Source organism: Phascolarctos cinereus, unplaced genomic scaffold (assembly GCF_003287225.1).
Source record: "Phascolarctos cinereus isolate Bilbo 61053 unplaced genomic scaffold, phaCin_HiC Scaffold_9;HRSCAF=440, whole genome shotgun sequence".
Lineage (NCBI taxonomy): Eukaryota > Metazoa > Chordata > Mammalia > Diprotodontia > Phascolarctidae > Phascolarctos > Phascolarctos cinereus.
In genome coordinates this window covers 2,487,338-2,512,500 of record NW_027556402.1, presented here as the reverse complement: position 1 = coordinate 2,512,500, position 25,163 = coordinate 2,487,338, and the positions used below count along the sequence as shown (strand labels likewise).

General features: G+C 53.8%; 1 protein-coding gene across 5 annotated transcripts in view; it reads left to right on the top strand.

Moving 5' to 3' along the window:
- Positions 1–25,163, top strand: part of MTUS1 (microtubule associated scaffold protein 1) — a 118,804-nt gene that overhangs the window by 61,228 nt on the left and 32,413 nt on the right. For 3 of the 5 annotated variants that reach the window (XM_020976769.2, XM_020976770.2, XM_020976774.2), the window contains one exon: positions 8,229–8,279. In XM_020976769.2, the coding sequence (XP_020832428.1) occupies positions 8,229–8,279 (51 nt within the window). Of the gene's footprint in view, positions 1–121; positions 374–8,228; positions 8,280–15,772; positions 16,144–25,163 lie in introns of those variants that run through there. The other 2 variants (XM_020976772.2, XM_020976773.2) reach the window with 2 other exon arrangements.

Here is a 25,163-nt window from a genome sequence, read left to right as displayed (position 1 = left end):
CTGCCTACCCGCTGTGTGATCACGCATACCTTGGAGCAAGCTGACAGATGCGCCCCCCACCCCGCCTCCTGATTCACTCAGAGTGAGCAGAAGAAGCGGGAGCGGGAACATGGCTGCAGCTCGAGTGGCTTGAGCCGGCTCTGATCCTTTTAAATGAGCGGACCCGGAGGCTTCCGCAGCTGCACAGAGACTGAGGCTTCTTCCGGGGTCTTCATCAATTCTACCCTGAGCCCTCCGGCCGGGTCGCAGCGACCCTGCGATGCCACCTTGCTGACCTTGCTGGTGGTGGGCTCTTACAGCCTGTGCCTGGCTCCTTTGTTAGCTGCCTGCACGGGGAGAAGAAGTAGGTGGCCGCCTCCGGCTCCTGTTTTCGGTGGGTCTCGTTGTGGCCGGGGCTGGCGGGTTTTCTGAGGGTGCTTGAAGGGTTAAGGCGGTGGGGTCCCGAGGCGAGCAGGGGACACGCTCCAGGCGAGGTGGAGCTGGGCTTTTGGTGGGACGGAGTCCTGTGAAGTTTGAGCTGGGCATCCTGGCATGGGCAGGGCCCCTTGGTCTAGAGGTCAAGGAGATCTCAAGTCCGGGGCCATACATGCCGTGGAATTCAGGGCGAACCCGGGGCTGCCCGGGAAAAGGGGTATCCGCTGGGCTTTAAATCCTGAGGGAGCCGAGAAGATGGGGGGGGATAAGTTCTGTGTGTACTTATGTGGTGGGTGGGGGGAGAGAAAAGGGCTTAGTGCTAGAATACTTCCGTTAGAAATGGTGTGTGTGTGTGTGTGTGTGTGTGTGTGTGTGTGTGTGAGAGACAGAGAGAGAGACAGACAGACACCCCAGGTCACACTACTTCTCCTCGTGCCTGAGATGATGAGCCATGAGATGGGGCCATTTCTGTGCTGATGGAGAATCCTCTCTGTTCCCAAGTGGCTCCAAAGCGTGCTGAGCAGAGGAGGGGCTGGGGGCTTTCTCACAGAGTCAGCTCAGTCCTTTGTTGTGTGGGCCCCTTAGCTGCAGCCTTCATTCAGGACCAGTTCAGGGAGAGCTAGCCAGCAGGCTGGTGTAGAGCAGCAGGCGTCCTGAGCCTGGGGAGCCTGGATGCCCTACGGAGATGCCCAGGAGCCCTGGGGAGCTGGAGAGCAAGTGAGGAGGGGGTGTGGGGGAGGGCCAGGCAGTGGCAGGAGCCTCCTTCCCTCAGCTGTAGCAGGTGCTTGGTGTGCCTGGATTTCAGCGGGGCATTTTCCCTGCTTTGGCGCTGTGTGGAGCTGGGTACCAGTGCCTGGGTGTGTAATGGTCAGATCTAAGGGTAAACCGGTGAGCCTACCTACAAATGGAAGAGATGGAGGGGAGGCTGGCCTTGCAGCAGCCCTGGAAGGGGTGGTGGCGAGGGTGTGTGCACGTGTGTGCACGTGTGTGTGTGTGTGTGTGTGTGTGCGCATGTAAGGGTGTGTGCACGTGTGTGTGACAGTCAGCTTATGTGTATGAGACACTGACAGCTTGTGTGTGCATGTGTGTCTGTGTGGCAGTCAGCTTGTGTGTGTCTGTGTGTGCACGTGCATGTATGTGTGACACAGCTTGTGTGTCTGTGTGTGCATATGTGTGCATGTGTGACACAGTCGGCTTGTATGTGCATGTCTGCATGTGTGTGTGTGACACACAGTCAGTTTGTGTCTATGCGTGTGCGTGTGTGTGTGTGTGTGTGTGTGACAGACAGTCAGCTTTTCTCAGTGTTTCTCAGACCCGCTGGGGATTTTTGGAGAACCAGACATTCGCAGCCCTCTTTTTGGGTTCAGACGGCCCTTTGTTGCACAACAAGGAATCCATCTGCTCACAGATTTCTTGGCTTTTCAATTATTTAATCCAAAAAACCTGTACTGCTAGGTCGTCTGGGGTGATGGTCCCTGCGTAGGAGAAGGATTTGCAAGTATTCAGGGATTGTTAGGGCCACTATTACTAGCCCGAGTGCGGTTTTAAGGTTCACAAACCACTTTATCTAACAGTGTGTCGCTTGATACTCCCAGCCACCCTGTGAGGAAGGGGCCACAGGTACTGTTGCCCTCTTTTTACAGATGGGAAAACTGAGGCTTGGGCTGCCTCAGAGGCTGAAAGTCATGCGGCCAGGAAGCACTGGCATCACCAGTCCCTCTTTGAGCCCCCAAGTGTCTCAGGGAGTGGCCTTGGCCCTCAACGAGCACAGCACCTTGTCCCTGGGAGTCAGTTTCCCCATTTCTTCCTTTTTGTAAGGCACGGCTCAGCATCTGAGGCTGGATTTGAACTCGGACCTTCCGATCTGCAGGCTCCATGCTCTGGCCACTGCCCTACCCAGCTGCCTTTAAGGAAAACAACAGCTCTGAATGTAGGAGGGACCTTGGAGGGCCTGGGGCCAAGCCCCTGGTTTTCTAGCTGAAGAAGCTAAGGGAGGTGAAGAGGTGCCTGGGTAGTGCGGGTGTTAAGGTGGGATTTGACCCCGGGGCTTTGGACTGAAGACCCAGGGCCGTTCTCTCCTCTTCCCTCTTCTCCTGTGATCGTGCCTCGCGTCCATCCCTGGCCCCGTGGAGGGCCCTCATGCCATCTGCCATGCTCACCTGCCTGTCCTTGCTTCTGAGTTCCAGCCTTCTGTCCGCCAGCCTGGTTTGTCTCGTCTCCGCTTCCTTTGCTTTCCTTTGCCTCAATGCTACCCACAGCTGGGGCCGCCCCCTCCCATAAAGGGCTCAGGTCCTTAGTACAACTGGGGGAAGCTGACCCCCCCCCAAAGGGGGAATCGGGCCTCTGTCCCCCTTGGGCTCACTGGCCCAGCGTTCCTGGGGAATGTTTTTGTCAAACTGAGGGATGGCTTGTGGCAGGGCTGAAGGACGTCCCTTCTGGGTAGGTGCTCAGTGCTGGAGGCAGAAGACTGACTTCCTCCCTCACAAAAGCTGTGCTTCTTACCAAACACTCCGAAGTGCTCCTGGGCAGACACTTAAACCAAACCAGACCACTGGGTGGGCTTGCTGGATAGGTAGGCACTGTCGTGGGGGGGAGCACTCCCGGGGGGGGAGGGCAAGGGAGCATTCTCCCAGGGGGGTGGGAGCACTCCCACTCATCTGGGTGGTCACTAGTCCAGAGCTCCTAGAAAGTCTGCTTGGGCACTGACCCTTCAGCTCCGCATGCCTCCCAGCGGTTTCCCCCAAGGGCAGCCTGGGGCTCGAGGTCCAGGCTCAGGCTTACCTGGGCAAGCCTGTGTTTTTGCTGACTGTTCCTGTGTAGCTGCTGGGGCTCAGGGAGAGAGGGCTGGGAGAAATTCCTTCCCCTCCCCACCCCCTTGCCAGAAGTCAGAGGGAGAGCCAGCCCAATTGGGTCCCAGAGCAGAGGCCGCCTTGAAAGAACACGTGAGGGCCCTCTCTTTGTGTTTTTGGCCACCCAGGCCCCCATTATGGGGGTGTTCGAGCATCACCCAAGAGCCTGCGGCCGTATGTGGCCCAGGGCAGGGGGCCAGAGCACACGTCCCTGCCCACAGAAGGCAGGACCCGTGCCCAGCCCGATGGGGCGGGCTCCAGCCCAGCTCCCTTCCCCCACACAGGTCTCCCAGCGTTCTGGGAATTCCTCGATGGTCATTTCTTACCAAACAGTGATATTCCATTGTGCTCTCGCGTCCATTTCCCACTCAACGGGGGTCCCGGTTGTTTGCATTTTTTGTTAGCCCAAGCCTACTGATAGGAATGCTTGTATGTGGGGGACCTTTCTGTCTCTGATCTCCTTGGGGTACACGGCTAGTAGTGGGACACAGTTGTTTTAAAAGACGGCTCTGGCACCTAGGAGGAAGACAGCCCTGTGCTGGACAATGAGAGATAGTCAGACGAGGCCCAGTCCCACCCATGGGAGCTGCCTTCTTGTTGGGGGTGGGGAGAAGATGGGAACAGACGGCCACACGTCCAGTGGAAGGGACCCTGCACAAGACAGCTGCCAGCAGTGGGCTCTGAATTCAGAGGACACGGAGATTAGACTTTTAGCTCAGCAAGCATTCGGGGTAGATTGGAGTTGGCCTTGAAGGATGACCAGGATTTCAGCAGGCGTAGGTGATGGTTCGAGGGGAATCTAGGCCTTGGGGATAGATCGATCAAAGGCATGTTCCATTCCCCGTGTCGGCTGGGAGCTGGCCCCCAATACAATAAACAAGGTTCACTGACCGTGGAAGCTTCTCTCTAAGTAATAACCTCCATGGGCTGTGTTCTTGTCTGGGATTTCCCTTGGACCCGGTCCATTCACCAAGACCTACTTGGTACGGCACTGCATTTACTGGCTGAAGCAATCATTGAGTGCCTACTGTGTGCCAGAGATGGGCACTGAATTTACTTCCTGTCTTTCAAAAAGCTTGCCCTGCCTCCCAATCCTCTACAAGCATCCAGGGCAGTAGTGGGATGTCAGCTATGGGACCAGTTTTATTTAAGCTGGCATAAAACCCAGAGCAGGTCTAGGCCTGAGCCCTTTCAGTAAAGGGCTCACCAGACAACCCTCCCTTCTAGTGGTCCTGCCTTCGTTCTAGACTACGTACTTTGTGTAGCAGGCAACGGACAGATAAATAGATGGACGCGAGGCACTGCTCAGACCATGTGTTTTGGGACCAGGGGGCTTCTCTTGTCGGGCTCTGCAGATGGTATTGCTTGTGGCCGCTAGGTGGTGCTGTGGGTAGGGTGTAGGACTTGGAATCAAGACGTCACCAGCTGCCTACCTCAGTTTCCTCATCTGTACAAGGAGGAGGCTGGACTCCTTGACCGGTCAGGTCCCCTCCAGCTTTACGTCTTTGATCCTGTGAATGCCGATGAGTAAATCCCAGGTAGTCTGAGGAGGAAAGGTGCCCCAGCTGCCAGGGTTAGGAGAGCGGGAAGGGACCAGACCAAGAAGTCTCTCTGATTTCACAGATGAGGAAACTGAGGCCCACAGAAAGGGGTGATATCCTCCTGGAGGTCACATAGATGGAGTCACGATGTGGCAGGGGCTAGATTTGAACCCAGCACAGGGCCTTCCTGAGCATCTCTGCTGGGCAGGGGTAGACAGAGGTGATTGCTGGTTTGCTCTGGACTTGGAGTCGGCCCAGGTTCAAATCTGGCTTCAGACCCTGGCTGTGTGACAGCCCTTAGTCTTTGCCTGCCTCAATGAACCCCTATAAAGTGGGGGTAATACCAACCCCTGCCTCTCTGGCTGTAGTGAGGCTCTCTTGTAAAGGGTGAGGCCTGTGAAGGGCTTTCTGGCCCTGAAAGGGCTGTGGCTCTGTCTGCTCTTCTTATTTGTCATTACTGAGGTGTCTGCTCAGTCCCCCAGCTGGGGGAGGCTCGGTGTCCAGGCCTTGGGGTGGGCGTGAGGCTGGGGGGCACGGGTGCTGTCCTGCAGAAGCCCCCCTTCTGCCTTGGCCTGGAGGAGCTGAGCTGGGTACAGGGCTGGGCTCCCTGCTGGTGTGCCCCATTAGGAGGCTGGGAGGCCATGGAGCGGGTCTCCCCCGAGCCCTTCATCCCACACAGGAGGGGCAGGCCCCCAGGGTAACCCCAGCACCAGGAGCCGGGCCTTCCGACTCCCCTCAGCGCTCTTGACGCCAGGTACGGGATTCCTCCGGCTGCAGAGCTTGGCCTACTTTCTGCTGGCTTCTCTGCGCAGGCGGATGCCCTTGGGCGGCCGTGGCTTCCAGGGATGGAGTCCTTTTGTTGAGTGTCTGGTGGGAGGTGACAGGGAAAATGCCTCTGTCTGCACCACAGGAAGGTTCTTGTTCTGTCCACCGCCGCCCCGATAAATGCCAGTATTTCTCTTCTTTCTTCTTCCTTTTACATTACTTTGATTTTTTTATCCCTCTCCCCATACTTAGAACAAGGAGATAAAAGGTTTGATTGAAACCTACAGCAGGGAGCCCTTGTGACTGTTACAATGTTGTTCATTCCACTGGTCATGTACTGATGGTTAACCAGAAAGCTGGGACCCCCACTGCCCACCGGCCCCTCCCTGAGCCACGTCCTCTTCATTACACTGCACTGCTGGGGGAGCTGGAAGGACCCTGGAAAGCTGTGCGGCCACGGTGTAACTTTACACACATATGGATGTTCATGTATGTGTGTACATAGGTACAGACATACATGTGTACAATTGTGTTTGTGTCCACGTGTGCACGTGGGTGCCTGCTTCCTTTACTCCACATCACGTGGCATCTCCCCTCGTTTTCACGTTGAGGAGACTAGAGCCATGAAGGCATGGAGGACAGAGCCGAGCTGAGGCCGGGAGATGGCCACCATCTCCCCATGGCCCATGCTGGCTGTTGCCCTTGGGCAGGTACTTTAAGCGCTGGGGGCCACGGCTAAGGTCTGCCCCCATCCTCCTCCCTCTGAGAACAAGTGAGGGAAGGAAGGGGGACAGAGAGGCTGAAGGTCCTCTTTTTTTGACTTCTCTTCCTCTTGAGAAGTCTCCCGTCTTTCTCTGCTCCTGCCCCCACAACAACCTCCTCTGAAGCAGAGTTTTCCCTGAAGGTAGAGGGTCCGCAGTGGGGGCTGGAGGGTGGCATGAAGCAGCCCCCCTCATGCCTGAAGCCCCTTGGGGTTCTTGCTCTCCGGTCATCCATCAGCAGGGCATCTCATAGTGTGGGGGTCCTAGGGCACTCAGCCAGTGTGAGGAAAAGCCAGGCCCTAGGTCTTTGGGGAAGGGCCAAGGGAAAGGCCTCATCGCCTCCTAGGCCTCAGAGCTGGAGGGGAATGCCATCCTCATTTTACAGGCAGGGAAACTGAGTCCAAGAGTGCCATTTAGTCAAGGTTACACAGGTAGCAAGCAGCAGCAGCAAGGATTTGAATGGTGGTCTTCTCCCAGCCAAGCCCTATAGGACTCCCGGCAGCCCCGAGGCTAGAGTCTCAACTGGCTACCCCACAGGTCGGGGGTGATGGGTGTGAGGGGAGAAGAAGGAGGAGCAGCTTTTGTCTCTTCCACTGGGAGTTGGAAGGAAGTCGTCGGCGTAGGTCAGGGTGAATGTGGTGGGACTGCAAGGGTCCGGTGAGGATCGGCGCTCTGCAGGAAGATGCTTGGCCTCCCTGAGGCTGTGGGCCCTGATGGGCCTGGCTCCCACAGGTACCCCTGGCTCCCTGTGCTGACCATCCTGACTCACCCCTCCCCCAGTCAGGGCCCCTAGGCTCCCAGGCTGCTGAGCTGGCGGCTCCAGGGCAGCCTTCAGAGCAAGTAAGGCCAAGTGCTGGCCATGAAGGACTCTCTATGAATCCAGCGTGTCTGCCCCCTGTTTCTTAAGTGCTTTGGGGTCTGCAAAACGCCTCTGTGAGGTAGATACTGCCAGTAGGAGGGAGGCAGCCTGTGGTGCAGTGAAAAGAGCGTCGGCATCAGGAAGATCTGAGTTCAAATTCAGCCTCAGACTAACTGGATGATCCTAGGCAAGTCATTTAACTGTCAGCCTCAGTTTCCTCAACTGTAAAATGGGGATAATAGCATCTGCCTCCCAGGGTTGTTGTGAAGGTCAAATGAAATAGCATACTTTAAGTGCTTTGCAAATCTTACTGCATGTAGTTAATAATAAAAATAGCTTTTACATATATCATCTCATTTGAATTGTTATTGTACGCATTTTAAAAGTCTTAGTCTGAGAAGAGTGTCCACAGGCTTCGCTGGCCCAAGGGGTCCAGGACACCCATGCACACACACACACACACATGTGCACGGCGCATGTCAGACGATCCCTGAGGGCCCTCACAATGCTCTGTCTGTGCCCTGACGAGCCCATTTTCAGCACGGTGGTGACGCTGTTTGGACACAAGGCCTCTGGCTGTCTTTTCGGATTCCTGGTGTCCCAGACGTGTCTCCAAGCCTCTCTTCTTCTTGGCTGACCGGCGAACGTGGCTTGGAAGGGATGTCTGACCTTGCCAGCTCTCAGGGCACACACAGGGAGTGTCTTGTCTGTGCTGGAGGTGAAGGACGGCAGCAGGTGCTCCGGGGTTCCCCCGCTGGGGCTGGGCTGGGCGGGCAGGTAGCTGATGAGGGGACATTTGCAGCCGTTGAGTGGGCGGTCAGCCCTCTTCCTCAGCCCCGCTGTCCCCTTGGCTGAGGGGGAGCCGGTGCCGCCCCTGCCCAGCTGCCCCCCTCCTCTGTCCTGGTCATGCTCTCCCCCCAGCCTCAGGCTCGCCCCGCCAGCTGTCCGTGGAAAGCCCCCGTCCTGCTTGTGCTTGGCTGCTACATGTCATACAAAGTCTGCAGGGACGTGGCTAACCTGTTTTTCTTGGTTTTTCCAGGTGCGTCAAGGAAAAGCGTGTCCCCCAGCCTGGTTGCGGTGCTTAGCACAGGTGAGTGGCCACTTTTGTATTTGGAATTACAGGGATTGTTTGGGAGGAGAGTGCCTACCAGTGCTTCCTGCAGTCCATCCCAGGGTGAAATGGATCCAGATTTGCTGTGGTCTTTGCCCGCCCACAGGGCTTTCCAAGGCCTCCCGGGCTTGCTGTTCTGGCCTGTCATTGGCCTCACCTTCCCATCAGCCCTAGGGATGGGGCCCAGGGCTCAGGAGGCCACTCCCCATGGCCCCTGTCTGCCTCTGGGACAAAACAGGGCTCTTCTTCCTGGTATTTAAGCATTTGAAGCCCTTCACAATCCATCTCTTTCTGCAGACGGATTGTCTGTTTCCCAGCTCCAGTTGCCATGTTTGGCTCAGACTGGTCGGCTTGCTCTTTGTTTCACATGTGATGCTTTCCATCTCCCATCTCTGGTGCTTTGCCCAGGCTGTGCCTCATGCCAGGCAGGCTCTCCCTCCTAACCTCTTAGACTCCCATTTCCTTCAAAGCATAATCCAGGTGCCGCCTTCTATATTGTTATATTGCCTCCCCATTCTAAAGTCTCGTTGTGTTTACTCACCCACATGAGCATCCCTGCTTCTCCCCAGCAGGACTCCAGCTCCCTGGGCACAGGCTGTGGGGCTTGAGGTGCTGGCGGTTTACTCTGTGGTGCTGAGTTGAAGTGGGGGGAGGGGCTCCCTTCTGCCAGCCGGTCTCAGCTGCTCTTAGCCTGTCAGAAGGCAGAGTAATGAGATTCCGTCTGATCGTCCTGGGTTACTCATGTGGCCTGGCCTGAAAGGCCTCTGCCCGTGAGCTAGATGACTGACTAGCGGGGCTCGGGAGAGAGGACCTTCTGCTAAGGTTTAGCATCTTTGTACGACTGAAAGAGAAGGGAGTGCCTATGATGAGCCATGCACTGGGCCAAATTCTAGGGAGAGAAATACAAGGAAGTGTGCTTACGCTCTAATGGGAGAGTAGAACACAATGACAGAGGTGGGGCTGGGGGCTGCGGTGGAGGGTCAGTGAATGGTAGCAGGGACCGGACGTGGTTGGAAGTGCCAGGTCTGGTTCTGGCCAAGATAAGGAGAAAGCTGGCCCGGGGAGAGCCCAGGAGAAAGGGGACGAGGAGCCCCAGGCAGGTAGCAAGGTTTGCAGATGGTCGGGGAGTGTGGAATTGAATAAGATTATGTAATGGGGAGCAGTGGGGCAAGGTGGGGGGAGGAGATACGCCCTGGAAACTGTGGCTGGGGAGTTGATTGTTGTGTGTGATGGCTGGGTACGCATGCGCCCACTACTAAGAGGGAGCCCCTCCTCAGTGCCCAGAGATGTAGGACAGGGCATCTTTGTGACTCCGACAGTCGCCTTTCCTTGAAGCGCAAAGAAACTACGATTCTTAGGATCTCGTTTAAAAACATTTAAATGAAAACTTCAGAAATAAAATAACACTTACAAAAGTTTGATTGATTCCCTTTTAAATATCAGTCATTTTCAGAAATTCCTTCTCCCTCTCCCTTCCTCCCCGGCTGCCTCCCCAAAATGAGCCTTCTCCTCGCAACAAAGAAAACCAGCTAAGAAAAGCAGCCAGCCCCGCAGTCCCCTCAGACAGGGATGCAGCATCCTCCCCATAGCGCTTCTCCCTCTTTGTCTTCTCAAGGAAACCATGGGAGGCTTTATAAGTGTTTCTGTGAAGGGAGAAGTTCCCTCTTGCTTCAGTAGGCAAAGACCACAGTGACAGCTGTAAAATCACTCTTCCGGCCCCTATGGGAACTTCCAGGTGGGAACCCCAGGGGGCATTTGCTGCTTCTCTCCCAGGATTCTGGAGTAACTCTGATGGGTTGGGAGTGGTTTCCTCACACTGTTGCTCACGAGCCCCCACCAGTGGGCTCCCCACTGGTTGCTAACCAGACATAAGTAGCTTTTAGGAAGGGATATTTACCGAGATGGCGTAGGAAGAGAAATACACACCATTGTGGGTAGGGAGGTGGAAAAATGCTCTCCCCTGGTCCCTGGGGACAGTGGGCTCCAGCTTAGAGAGTGCAGCCCCTGGCTTCTAGAAACCCTTTTCTTCCCCTTGTGCAGTTCTCATGGAGCTCCCTTGGGGTGGGTGTTTGTAGTTGTCTGTGGGCTGAGACCCTCATCCAGTCCTGAAACCCCCTTCCCTTGGTGTGCCTGCTTTGTCTGTGGTATATCTCTTAGCTGCTAGAAGAGGCATGCCATCGGCCGCTGCTGCTCTGGGACCACTGGTGCTAGTCAAAGGTCCAGCTGTTTTCCTCTGCCCACAGTATTGTTGTTTTCTGGTCAGGTGGCAGGGGAACGTGGCACCCTTCTGGCCTCACTGCCTCCATCCCCCTGCCCTTTCCAGGGGCAAGAGGCCTGTCTTCTCAAGGCAAGCCTAATTCCCTTCTGCTAGAATCTAGGCCTAGGGATGTGGCAATTCTTTCAGCCAGTCTTGATCAGTTTCATCATCCAATTTCATCGGGCAGCTCGAAGACGTTGCTCCTCCCTGATTGATTAAGGCCTGTTCACTCTTAGCTCATGCCTGTGACTGATTCATAGGGAGGCCTGGGCCTTGCTCACACTCGTTTATGCCTTTCATTGGTCATTCTGTAACTCAGTCACAAGGGGTCCTCATCTAATGAAGGAATCGGGGCTTGGGGCATCTGGAAAGTGGGGCTCTGGCTTAATGAGGGGATGGATGGATGGATGCTCTCAGGCCGTGTTCCCTTGATCCCCTTTCTTCTTGCAATGGGCCCTCCTCCCTACTGCCCAGAGAACACTAATGGCCTCCCTTTGGATTGTCCCCTTTGGAGCTGAATTTCCCAAAGCTGTCCTTTAGCTAAGCAGAATCCATCCCTGTGTGGTGAAGACAGACAGCCTGGGGTGCGGCAGGGGTGGGTATTTTGGGTGTCTGACATCCGAGCCTGGGACCGGCACCGGCTAAGAAAAGCCGGCGTCCCTGCAGGCTGGCACCGTCTGGGAGGCCTGCCTCCCAGAGATGCTGTTTGGGAGACGGGTGGTGTCAGAAGCCAGGTGCGGCCCCTCGGAGCCCCAGAAAGGCGGGAACGGGCTGGCCGGCTGGATGTCTCCTCCAGCAGGCTGGTGAGGGGAAGGACGCAAGGTGCCAGAGAGCACTCAGCCTTGCAGGGATTGCTGCTGCCAGGGGATCAGCCTCTGACGCTGCCTGTGGCCCGAGTCTGCTTCAGTGAGTGAGCTGGGTGAGGGCCAAAGACCTACTGCCCATAGGTAGGAGCTTTTGGTCCCAACTGGCTGGTTCAGTCTTGTTCTTACTACATTCTGTTTACATCCTACTGGGTCATTCTAGATCAGCTTTTACTTCACAGAACCTAGCCTCCCTCTGGGCCTCACTTTCCTCCTTTGGGCCTAGGCTAGGGTCCTCGGGTGGGAGCTTATGATGTGGAAGGAACCTCCCGGAGGTCAGTTAGTCCAGTTCTGCAGATGAGGAAAACAATACTCAGGGAAGCTATGGGATTTCCTCTGTGAACACAGGTATTACCTAAGTACAGTAGGCTTTGAACTTGGGTCTTCTGACTCCTGAGCTAGCCCTCTGTCCCTGGCACCTCACTGCCTCCTCTTCAAGGTTTCTCCCGAGTCTATAAGATTCAGGAGACATCTCTTCTCTGGGGGCTGTTGTAGGTATTTTTGAAAGTAATGTATTCAGAGAGTTTGGTCCCCACAGACCAAATTAACTTGGATTAGTATTTAAGCATGATGGCTCAACTAAGGAGTTGTTTCTGGAATGCTTCCGAGTTTGCTTTTCAGCGCCCTGCATTCAGCCCCTTTCCCCCTCCTCCCACCTTCTCTTCCCCCTCTTCCTCCTCCCCTTTTCTTCCTCTCTCTCTTCCCCCTCCTCACCCTCCCTCTTCCTCCCCCTGCCCTGCCTCCTCCCCTCTTCTTCCTCTTTCTCTTCCCCCTTCCTTTCCCCATTCTGAGTGTCCTCCACATCACTAGTTTCAGCCCAAGCTGCCGTTGGCCCAAAGAGCAGGCCCAGTCTGCTGCAGGGGGGAGGTACAGAGCGGGAGGTGGGGGGGGCAGGGCCCTGCTGAAATGGGGGCTTTGTGTGAGTGGGGGTAGGGTTGTTTGGTAGCATGGGTGTGGTACCAGATTATAATGGAGCTTCTACCTCTCCACATGGCTTGGCCTCCCTCTGGATTGTCTCAGGGTGATACCTCTGTCCTTCTGACATTCATGTGTATCTGTATTAACAAAGGACAGAGCTGGACGGATGGGATTTCACCTTCTGCAGCCACAAAGGACTCTCAGTGGCTCTTGGCCCCGGGCCTCCCCTTCAGACTTTGGCCTTGGCAGTGATGGGCGGGTGAGAAGAGGCCCCGTAGTTCTCAGCGGCACGAGCCCTTCATCCAGGGACCAGCAGGTTAATGGCCTTGCTGAGGAAGGAGGAACTGAGTGGGTCAATATTGGCATTCTTGCCCTAAAGGAGAACGGAGGTGCCGGCTACCTAGAGAGGCATCAGAGGGGGAGGCAGAGCCGTTTCGGAGCATGCGCAGCGGGGCCGGAGGGAAGGCCTTCACATACCCTACATGACTGTATAAACCTCGGGGTGGGGCTGGCACACCCATGATACGCTTCACAGTTTACTCTCCGTCACTCAAGACGGCCAGAGTGGTCTCACCAGGCCCTTGGTGCCTGTCCTGACCACCAGGGAGGTCCCTGGAGCTTGCATGTGACCGCCTGGTGCAGAGGCCCCTGGGGCCGAGAGCATCCCCAAAGGGCTTCAGAGCCCTGCCAGCATCAGGGCAGGGGCATTTCCCACCACGTAAGAAGCTCAAGAGGAGAGGGTGGACGGGAGAGGGGGAAGAGAGAAGGAGGCGGAGGAGGAGGCATGAGGAAGAAGGCCGGAGGGGGGATTTTTAGAGGATGAGCTGAAGAAGACTGAAGGGGGACACGAGGCAATGCTGGAGCCGGCTCAGCCAGGTGTGAGGGAGAGAGGTGGTTGTTAAATGTTCAGGGTGAGCATTCACACCTCAGACACTGCCAAACACGGAAGATAAGGGCTTGATTAATGGTTTTACTTGTTGTCCAGGCTTAAGGAAATGATGGAGAGTAAACTGAGAAATGTGTCATGTATACGCCAGCCCCATCCCAAGGTTTATATAGCAACATAGGGTATTTGATATGAAGGATGGGGAAACTGAGCCTCAGAAGGGAGAGATTTGCCCAAGTCACATGGCTAGTGAGCGTCGGAACAGGGTGGAAATCCAAGCCTCCTGACGCCAGTCCCAATATTCAGTATGCCTTACCAGGCTGTGTGTGTGTGTCTGTGTGTGTGTGTGTGTGTGTGTGTCTGTGTGTGTGTGTGTCTGTGTGTGTGTGTCTCTGTGTATATGTGTGTCTGTGTGTGTGTGTATGTGTCTCTGTATGTGTGTGTGTGTATGTGTGTCTCTGTGTGTCTGTGTCTCTGTCTCTGCGTGTCTGTGTGTGTGTGTGTGTGTGTGTGTGTGTGTGTCTGTGTCTCTGTGTGCATGTCTGTGATGCATGCTCCTTTAAACTAAAGTCCCCTAGCTGACTCCAAATCCTCCATCCTTCCGGATGGCTCTGCTGGAGAAGGCTGGTATTCACCTTCTTCATCAGAGTCACGCAGGTGGAAGAGGACATTCATTCTGGATTTGCAGTGGGGCGTCTCTGGCTTGCCTTTTGGTATGGTCGAGTGGGCAGGCTCAGCTCTGTTTGGAAGGATCAGGGCGTTTTCTGGAGATTTGGCTAACTCTAATCTGGTGCCAGAACCCGAGTAACTCGTTTAAGACCTTCGCCCTTGCAATGCTCAGGCACTTCTGGCTTTGTAAGATTTCGGGAGCTGGTACCTGTACAGGAAAGTAATTCCCTTGTGAATTGGCCAGCAAGTCCAAAGCCTCACTGATGAATCACAAGTCAGTTTAGTTGATTCTTCAACCTGTTTTTCACTGGTCAGTAAAATAAAGCTGTCCTCTGCTCCAGCCCGGCCAAGGGACACTGAATTTGGCATGTAATGGCAGCCCTGTACCTTGGACGAGTCCCCTGCCTGTCCTGGGCCTCAGTTTCCCTCTCTGTCAGACCAGGGGGTGGCCTTGTTGGCCTCTGCAGTCCCTCCCTGCTCTGCCTGGGGTCCTGACTGAGGTCACGGATGACCCAGATTTGAGGCCGCGTGGGCTCATTTTCCTTGCCCTCATTTTCTGACGCTGCTTTCCCCGTGCTTGGCTGCTTCCACCAGGTGGCAGATGGCGTTTGGGAAAGCCCAGGGATCTCCTGAAAAATGCTTTGCCTTTTTTCTGCCTCTCCTGCACATGGGGAATGTTGGAGCAGGCGGCTGCTCCCTCCAGAGGAGCCCCTTCTCTCCAGCATTGATGGTCTGTGCCCGCTGCTGCTGCCTGGCCGTCAGTGAGCAGTCTGCATGTGGCCACAAAGACCCCTTTCATTAAGGCTTGCATAGATTTGGGAGTGCGTGCAGTGAGGGTGACTTCTGTGACTTCTGTGAGGGGGTGTCCGAGGCCCTGGGACCAAAGCCTAGCACCTCTCCTTGGTGACCCTGGCTCAGCCCGTGCCTGACTGCGCTTCTTCTGCCATCTGGAAAGTGGGCGGCTCGGCCTCTGTGGTTCCGGGCACCTCCTTTGGCTCTAGCACCCTGCTTCTGACCACTCTCTGCTGTTGGCCGTGTTTGCCCACCAGGACTGCTGCCCACTCTGATAGGTTGGATCAGAACACGCAGGCCATGAGTCATGTGGGGGCTGGTCAGGCCCAGCCTAGAGATGGGAGGAGGGGGCCGATGAGGAGGACATTTTGAGAGAACTTGGTGCACCCTGGGCAGGAAGTGAAGGCCATCTCAGTCCTCGCTCCCTGCCCTTCCCTTCATTCTTCCTCATTTTAGCCTGAGTGGTCCTGGATGACGGGGACTTGACATTCCTTATGGGCAGAGACCCTTGCGTAACCTCAGGGCCTGGGATGTCGTGGGGCTTTCACCAATATTTGATAGATTTTGCTGGCAAACCATGTTTGGAAGGTTATTTATTCTCATGGACAGATGCTGTGTGTCTTGGGTGATTTTAAGCTTGGCCAGACCTTGAGGGAGCACAGACCATTCCTCAGGCCGCCACATCCTTTCTTTCCCTCTGTCCTCCCAGAAAGCCCATTTCTTGCCCCTCCCCAGCTCCTGAGATGCTGGGACGGAGGAAGCTTCCCCCAGCTGTTTGTGGAATGTGTCAATGTGTGGCTCTTGTAACTGTCTTCCTACTGTGTGGCTGTCATCACCCATGGTCCAGTGGTCGTTCCTAGGGACTGGCAAATGGGGTCCAATTGATCAATTATCTAGCAGAGGAGGGGGATGGTCCTTTCATGTGTCTAGGATGGAAGTATCTGGCTCCTGGAGGGCAAAAGTGCTTTTCTCTTGGGCTGCTCCGAAGCCTGGTGACAGGATCCGGCCTGTTATTGGCTGGTATTTATACACACAGCTGGCGTGACCACCCCCTTCTTCCTCCTCCTCCCCAAGAGCGTCCCTAATGAGCCCCACGACGGAGCAGGCTTCACAGTGTGATGTAATCCAGCGGTCGGGGGCCAAACAGCCCAGAGGAGCTCGGAGGGGGAGAGCGAGTGTCACGCTTGGGCAACATCTGGGGGAGGAAGCAGCTGTGGGAAGCATCGCCCGGTGCCGTCCCGGGGGCCTCGCCCGCTTGGCCTTCTCCAGAGCCGGCTCACACAGGTGGCAGGGGAGGGTCCCCGGGAGCCGCCGCTGGCCCACATCTTCCAGAAGACATGCTCCTCTTGCCCAGGTTCTCCTTGTCCAACATGCATGTGCGTCTGACGGCCAAGGGCTTGCTGCGGAATCTGCGGCTCCCGTCGGGGTTCAGGAAGAGTGCCTTGATTTTCCATGAAGGTTGGTGCCTCTGCGCCTGCCAGCTTTGGTTCGTGGGGTGGCTCACTGGGAAGGCTCTGAGCTGGGGACAGATCGGGGAGGGGGACAGTGTCTGTTCAGAGGACCAAGGGGACTGAGGCTTCACTGATTCATGGCCTCAGAGGGCTGCTCGAGGCTCTCCTTGGCCAGGCAGGGGGGCCTGGGATGCTGCCTCTGCCTCCGTGGCTGGGCCTCCTGCCTGCTCGCCCATCCTAGCCCCGTGCCCCTCCTCCTCTACCGTGCCTCCCCTCAGGCCTGCAGACCAGGATCGGTAGTCTTGTTTTCCTTGGCCCCAGACCGAGGAGGGTTGGAGGATTCCTCCCTGCCCTCAGATGAGCGTGAGATGCCTCTTCTCCCCTGGGCACGGCGGCCCTGGCCGAGGGAGGCAGTCTCTCAAGGCTGCAGGCTCTGGCATGGCCAAATTCTGCCGCTTTCCATCTGTGTTGCATTTAAGCCTGTGCTGGAGGAGGCATCCGAAGTAATGCGTTTTGCAGGCTGCAGATTGCAAACAGAGCTCCTTGCTTAAGAGCCAGGGACCCCATGCCCATACTGGAGAGGGCTGGAATATCTGGGAAATCAGAGGCGTCTCTCACTGGGGTGGTTTGGGCGAGCGCTGTGATGGTCACAGGACTGACTGGAGCCTGCCCCCCAGCCGTGCACACACGCCAGAATCCTTCCTCTCCTCCTGTGTACGGATGCTCCCTGGGGCCGACTTTGTTTTTCTCTGGCTGAGCTCCAACCTCAGGGACGTTTCCGGCTTATACTGTTATACTTCTGGAGCAGGCTTTTTCTCTGGGCCTGCTTCTCCCAACTCCCCCTGAGCACTCCAGCCTTGGGTCTTGTTTTGTCTGAGCCTGGGCACCAACATGCAGCCAGCTGACCGCCCTCGTCTCTCCCTGTAGCCAGGGGTGGCTGGCAGGCAGACTTGCCTCTCCTGGCTTAAAATGCAAGACTGGCTCCCCTTGAGTACCCACGTCCAAGCTCGATGACCTTTTACATCAGGGGGTCACAGAGACTGACCTTGACCCCCAGTGGTAACAGCCTCCTTTCATCAGGCTTCTGGCAGTACCGGCGCCCTCCCTCCTCGGTCCCTGGCAATGCCCCTGATTTCTTGAGTGTACATAAAGACGTTTGGATGGGGCATGCTCACCTGCCTGCAGCTGTGAAGATCAGTTTTTCCGGACTTTGCCGTCCTGCAGCCGAAGGAGCTGGGTCCAGGATAGCTCAGAGGAGACAGTAAGAGACTGATTACGAGATGAAAGCCCTTCTCTGGGATTCCTCCTCAGTGTCCCTTAGATTATCTGCTGGCCTGGAAGCTTCTGCCTTGGGCTGGTCTGGGCCCAAACCCTGTTCAGAGGCGGGGCAGCTGGGCGCCAACACACGGAGCACTGTAGCGGGAGTCACCGGGCCTGGGTTCAAATGATGGCAGTGCTAGGAGGAGACTCCCTCTGTGGTGGCAGAGAGGACTTTCTCTGACTGTGAAGAAGTTCCCTTTTCCAGAGGCGAGGAAGAAGCCTTCTCTGAGACCCCCAGCACTATGGCCTGGCCCCGCTGAGGCTTCCTGGGAGCTTCCTTAGGGCTGGCCGTTTCCTGTACCCCGCCCCCCATGTTCTTCAAGTGTAGCTGAATGAGTAGGGAAGAAGGGTCCCTGGGCCCCTGGCCAGCTGGAGAGGCAGCGGGGCATCTCTCTGCTGCCTGGGCTCAGGCGGCTCCTGCTTCGTTTGGAAATGGAGGGATCCGGGTTGGTGGAGAAAGCCTTAGGCAGATTTCCTGTCTGCAGGCTCCTTCTGACCCTGAAGTGGCCTGACCCCGGGTCAGTCTACCTGCCCACCAGCCTTCTGTCTAGGAGGCTCTGGGATGGATCTGGCTGAGCCGGGAGGGACCTGGGAGGACAGCCGTCCTCCTTCTGGGGGGAGGGGACTCGCCCAAGGCCCTTAGGGAGCAGAGCAGCAGGGGGTCCCCAATGCCTCCCTCAAACCTGTGAGGGTGTGGACCCCACCACAGCCCCCTTGCGCTCTAGGCCTCCCTCCTTGCACAGCAATTCTTGAATACGTAAATAGTTTTCTGTTCCAATGGCCACTACTTGGGTTGGGGGCTCCATGCCTCCCCCAGATGCTGGAGATCTTATCCCAACAGTCTCTGTTTCTGCTCTGTCCCCTTCGGGCCAGATGAATTCTCTCAAAGCAAGCTTGTGTAGTGCTGGGTTCCTTTCCTGGCCCCCCATTGACTGCTCCCCCAGGCCCAGATTCCTCAGGCTGGTGGCCAAGACCCTAAACAGTCTGCCATGTTCCCTTCTGACTCTTACCTCTTACCCAGATTGAGTCCTCACTCTTGTCTGCAGTCAGGGCCATGCCCCGGCCAGCCATTGCCCCTGGTGTCCACTGGGACGACCCTTCTCCCATCACAGCCTGTCAGAATCCTATTTCTCCTTTAAGACTTGGGCAATCTGCTAGGGATAGAGAGAAATGCCACTGTCCTTGCCCTCTATCCCCTTGTACACATATGGGCAAATATGCAGTGAGGGGTCATGATCTGGAGGAAGGTCCAGGGCAGAGACAGAGGAGGAGGGCCAGAGAAGCCAGAGGAGAACCAGGAGAGAGAAGCCAGTGTTCAGGAGCAGAGAGGGACATCAAAAGCTGCAGAGAGGGAATGGGGTGGCGGGGCGTGAGGAGTAAGAAGAGTCTTGGATTTCTCAGATCGTAGGTGTTTGGAGAGGCCAGTTTCAGCCAGAACATGGGGGGTTTCAGGAGAGGCTCTGGACAGTCTTTTCTAGGGTTTTGCCATGAAGGGGAGGAGTGACATTGGAGGGAGGTGTAGGGAGGCTTGGTGAGGCCCTCTCTTCAGCGTTGGGTCCAGGGGCAGAATCCTCACCTCCCGTGCTTGGCCCTGCTCTGCTCCAGGGGGCAGCTTCTCCCCAGAGGGCCTGTAATCCATGCCCGCCTCATTGGGCTGCAGTGACCTCCGAAGGGATGTGTTCTTCTGTTCAGAAAATACCAGGGTGGCTTGTGGAGGAAGGCGAAGGAGACTGTCCCTTAAGCGAGTGGCCTGTTTTCTCCCTCTATGTCTGCTGGGCTGTTAAAGGCTATTCTCTGCAGAGAAGGACCTTGGCAGAAGGCTGTCCATCCCTCCATGCATCACTGAGCTGATGGCACAAGTAGCCCGCCCGATCCCCCCTGTGAGGGCAAGGAACGGGAGAATGTGTTGGAGGCAGCCTCTCCCAGGATCTCCCCAGCCCGGCAGACAGTGAGTGCAGCAGGCCACATGTGAGACTGTAGATAGAGCCAGGGTTCTCGGGGTGGGCCTTCTCCTACAAGGAAATCCCACATGCAGGCACACATTTATACCTCTACTGGTTTTCTTACTTTACAGTTGAGGAAACTGAGGCGTAGGGAAATGATGCCGATTGCCTACCATCATAGTTTGTAAACGACAAAGCCCAGAACTTGGATATAGAGCCGAGTGACTCCAAGCCCAGTGTTTTTTCTCCTGGATGCTATATTCCTGAACCCACGGTTTGCCCCCATTTCCCAGGTGGGGATCCCTGACCCCCCCAGGGCCTCTGCCCTCTGGCCAGCTTCATCCCCAATATGTTCAGCTGGTGCTGAGGGAGGGCCAGGAGCAAGGCGGCTGGAGGCAGGAGGTGCTTTCCTTCCTGACCAGCCCCTGTCTGGGCACCAGCATTAGCCGGGGCTTAGGGAGGGCATCCACCCGTGCCCCCCCCCCCCCAGCTCAGGCCAGCCTTGGAGGCTAGCTCATTATTTTTGTGAGGAGCAAACCTGAGAAAAATGAACCAATGGGAACACGGTTATTGTTGCCCCAGCCCAAACATGGGGCATTGCCAGAGTAACAGCCAGCAGGCATGCGAGTTGAGCATGAATAAATAAAGTCGGTGGCTGCCCGAGTTTCCTGGGCCTCGGGGGAGCCTCGGGCATTGAAGGGCACGCCCTGTGAAGCCTTTGTATAAAGACCTGGACAAAGCAGGGCTCTGCTGAGGGTGGGGCAGCAGAGAGAGGGTTAGATTGGGAGCCAGGAAGACCTGGGTTCAAATCTACCTTGCCAGCTTCTTAGTGGGGTCACCTGGAGCAAGTTACCAAACTGCTCCCAGCCTCGGTTTCCTCATCTGTAAAATGGGTACAATGATAGCACTTATTTCATAGGGTTCAAATGGGGTCACATATAAAGCGCTTTGTAAACCTGGAAGTACCGTATAAATGCTAGTGATCATGATTGTTATTACTACTGTTTCCTGTGTGAGCGGGTGAGTCCCTTCGCCGCCCTGCAGCTCATCTGTGAAATCATCAGGGATTGGACTCGGGGCTGCTGAGCTCCCTCCAGCTTGTGGCACATTACCAAGCCTTGGGGGCCCCACCACACACACAGGTACCCCCAGGCTGCTCTAAATATTTTGGCATATTTACATGGTTCCTTTCTGCCCGGGAACTCCTTCTGCTATCTGCTGAGCCGCGGGATCCCCAGGGCCAAGGGTATGGATGTTTTAGCTACATTTTTAGCATGATGCCATATTGCTTTTCAGAATCACTGGACCTGTTCAAAACAACGAAACTTTTGTGAGATATTTTAATTGGCATGTCTCTTAGTGATTTGGAGCACTCTTTCACGTTGTCAATAGTGTGTAGGTATTCTTTTGAAAACTGTTCATATCTTTTGACCACATTTATTGAGGGATGGCTCCTGGTCTTACATTTGTGTGACTTTCCTACATATCTTAGATATTAAACCCTTTTCAAAGATATTTGATATGGAAATTCCTCCTCACCATCAACATCCCCTTCTCTTCTTAGCTGCATTGATTTTGTTTGCACAAAAGCTTTTCCATTTCGTGCCACTGAAAACATCTCTTTTACCTTTTATGATCACTTGAGCTATGAAAGATACCTATGTCCTCCTCCTCCTTCTTCTCCCCCTTCTTCAATAGTGTGATGTTTAATATTCCAGTCATGTATCTATTCTAGGTTTGTTATAATATATTGGTCTAAACCTAAATTCTGCCAAACTGTTTCCCAGTTTCCCCATTTCCTACTCAAAAAGAGAGAGAGTTCTTCTCCCAAGGTAATCTACATTTTTTAGTTTATCAAATATGAGGTTATTGAATGTATTCATTACTGAGTCTACTCAGCTGATCTGTTTTTATACCAAATAGTTTTGATGAGTACTGCTTTATAATATAATTTAGGTCTGATCATTCCTATTTGTTTCATTATTTGAGATTCTACAACTTATTTTCCTTCAAATGAGGCTTTTTTTAAATTTTGCCTACCTCAGTGAACGTGTTCCTTTATAATTTGCTATAGCGCTAAATGTGTAAATTAACTTTAGGTAGCTTCATCATTTTTATTCTATTGGCACAGCCCAACTATAAGCTACGAATGTCCCTCCGATCATGTATGCCGTTTTTATGTGTTTACCGAGTGTCGTCTTTCTGTTTACGTAAGTTTTGAAGCTCACTCCCAGACACTTGATGTATTTTGTGAGTATTTTGAGTGGGACTTTCCTTTCTATTATTTCCTCCTCTAATTTATTGCTGCTACAAAGAAGCGCTCTTGGTTTTTGTGGACTTAGTGTCTAGCTAGTTTATTGAAACTATCAATTGTCTCTCTGATGGTTCTTTGCAACTTTTAAATTAAACCATCATGTCATCAGGAAATTAGGTTTCCTCTTTGCTATTGTTTATGCCATTAATTTTTTCCCTCTGGTCTTATTGGTCTAATTGACATTTGTAGAATTATGTCAAATGACATTTGCTTTACTTTGTTTATTTAGAAAGCCTTTGTTATTTCCCTATTATAAATAATATTAGCTTTAGTTTTAGATATATACTTTTTATCATTAAAATAGCTCTTCTGTGACTATGCCTTGTAAGGTTTTTTAGTATAAATGAGTGTTGTACTTTATGAGAGGCATTTTCTGCATTTATTGATGTGATCATGAGGTTTAGGGTATTGTTTTTAATGATAATGTCTATTAATTGTTTTTCCGATGCTGAACTGTCTCTGTATCTCTGATATAAATTCTATTTGATCATAGCAAATGCTTTTTTGAATATGTTATTGCCGTTTTAGGCTAGGATTTTATTTTTTTAAATTTTCATCAATTTCATTATCACCTTTTTACTGATATAGGCATTATTGGCTATTTTTATCTCATAAAATGAGTTTTGTAGGATATTTTCTTTTTCAGTTTTTTGGTCAACTGTGTACCATAAGTATTAATTGCTTTTAAATGTTTGATAAAATCCACCAGCAGTTTTAAAAAATTGGTATCTCCAGTACCCAGCATAGTTCTAGGCATATAATAGGCACTTAATAAATGCTTATTAATTGGTTGCTTAGATCAGGGTTCTTGGGGGTTGGGTTCCCTTCACCTTTGGCCATTCCTTTGCATCTGGTTAAATGTTTTCCTGAGGTTGGACTGGTTACAATCTCTACTTCGTGTTTTGTTGATTTTGGCATTTTATATTTTTAAAGGTTTTTTCTTTTAGATCTTGGACTTCCTAGCATATAATGACATACAAAATTCTGAGAATACTTTTTCTTTCTTCTCCACTGGTTGTGATTTCACCTTGTTCTCTTTTATTTTGGCCATTTTATTTTCCTGCCACCTCATCCTCGTGAGATTAGCTGACCGGTTTTTGTTAGTCTTTTCAAGGTACATTTTGTAGTCCTTTTGTCTTCCATTTTATCTGCTTCTCCTTTAATTCTCACCTTATTTCTTTTAAAACATTGTGGATAAATACACGGATTCGTATGAAAGCAAAAGCTTGTGATTAGGGAGGGAGCAAGGAGGCATAGCTGCTGCCCAGAACCTGAGGCGCTCTACGAATCCTGCTGCCGCCCCTCCTCCTCCCCTCCCCTCTCCCCCTCCTCCTCCCCTTCCCCCTTCCACTGCTGCGGCATCAGCCTCTGAAATGCCATTGTCTTGCCACGATGATAGAAGGAAGCTATGAGGAATTTATCAAAGGCCTTTTCCTCAAGCTCTGAAAAAACAGTGGTGGTTTTTATGCCCCCGTGGTCAGACAAACCATGTCAACAGAAACTGTTTGTCTCAGAAATAGCTGAGCCTCCAAGCCAAGCCGTGATACTACCGTGCTCTGTAGTGTGGAAGCGGTACGTGGAGCTGCCCACGGCGAGGCGGGCAGAGGCCGAGCTCACCGATCCTGCTTCCTAAGTGGGACATCCCATGGATGTGGGCAGGCAGGTCTGTGCAAGCCGCTGCCCAGGCTGATGGGGCCGAACTGTCTAGGCACGGCAGACTAGGAAGTCACAGAGGGGGCGTAGGATGGATCTCGGGTCTGGGGCTGCAAAGGAGCCCAGAGGCAGTCAGATCCAGCCTCCTCACTTCCTACCTGTGCTCTCCGTCAATGGAGAGGGCGCTCAAGGCATGAACGACAGGTGTTTGGCGGATCAGAGCCGTATGATAAAATGACGCACAGGCTACCGCCACCCAGCTCATGGAGAACAAACCTGAGAGCGTGAAGCCTTTAAATCTACCGTCCGGTGGTGCTCCTGGCTAGCATGGCGACTTCCCAAGGAATGGATGCTCCCAAGGAGGGTGGCTCCACAGCCCCTCAAACCAGACCTCATGAGCCCCCACCATCATGTGTACCTTTAATAATCAGCCAGTGGACAGAATTAGTTCAAAGCAAAGGCATTTGGTGAAAGGACAAGACAAGAAAAGTCACCACAAAACACGTTCTCCTTGAACTGGAGTGACCTCTTTAACAAAGGGATGTGTTGGTGGGAATGGATACATGTAAGGGTCACACATGGAGGGGCACACATGCATAGGGAGTCGATGTAGTCAGGTCCTGGGGGTGGAGCGACAGCTCCTGCCTCTGATGCCACGGGGCTGCTGCCATGTGCTAGGGGAGTCGGCATGGGCCTTTTCCCAACTGCTTTCCTCATCTCTGTAGATGTTGCTAAGCTAACCTCTGCTGACACCTGCCCCGCTGTGGTCTCTGGCGGCTGCCACATGGTTATCATCTGTAAATGTGCGCTGTTATTGTCTCTACCACCTCCAGCTTCTGGCTCAGCTGAAAGAAGTCTTTGGCTCCCTCCTCCCCGTGGAAGAGCCTCGTATGGCTGGAGGTCTCCTCTCTCTTGTCTTATCATCCGCCTTAACTGCCCTTCCTTATACTCTTTGAGGGTCTTGATTCCATCCCTTGGGGCCCAAAGCCCATCGCCTTTCCCCAGCTCGTTTGGGAGCCGGGAGAAAGCCACCCTCAGGTTCCCTCAGGCTTGTGGCGACCAAAGACTGGTCTCCCCAGCACTTCTTGCCCCGGGTGCTGGCCAGCAAAGAGCCAGCATCTTGCTGCCCAACCGAGGCCTTCAGTACAGTTTTCTCTTCCGATGTTTCCTTGAGGTCCAGGGGTGCAGATCCCCCTCCAGAGGTCTTGCCTTCAATTATAGGGAGCATTCCAGATGCCTCCTGTTTGTCTGTTGCTGAAGGCTCATCAGTAAGCCAGGGAATAGTTTGCTCAATAACTATAAAGAGGTCCAAGGTCTGAGCCTCTTCTGTTCTCTGATGTCAATGAGAGAATTCTGGTAAACCTGTACAGGAGACAAGTAGACAGGAGGTAAAGTCGTCATCTTCTGTGCCATCCAACCACATTCCAGGCCTTTCAACGAGATGACCAGCCCCAAGGCAGCCCCTGAAGTGCAGTGGGCAGGCTGAATCTGCCCTGCAGGGATCTGCCTGTGTTCGCTTTTGGCTGGACTGGGCCTGTGCAGAAGCAGAGATGGAGAAAATTCTCTGTGATTACAACTCTCAAGTGCAAATGCTTCCCTCATCCTTACTAGCTGAATGACCTTGGGCAAGTCACTTCTCTCTGTTCTCACCCTGTGTGGTACCTTAAAGGGCCTTTGCAGGACTAAACCAGTCATTCATACTGGCCTGGAGTGACTAAGTCTTCATTTGCTCATTTTAACCCTTGCAGAGACAGCTCTGCAGCTTTGTGTGAGAGTGGAAGCACACGGAGAGGAACC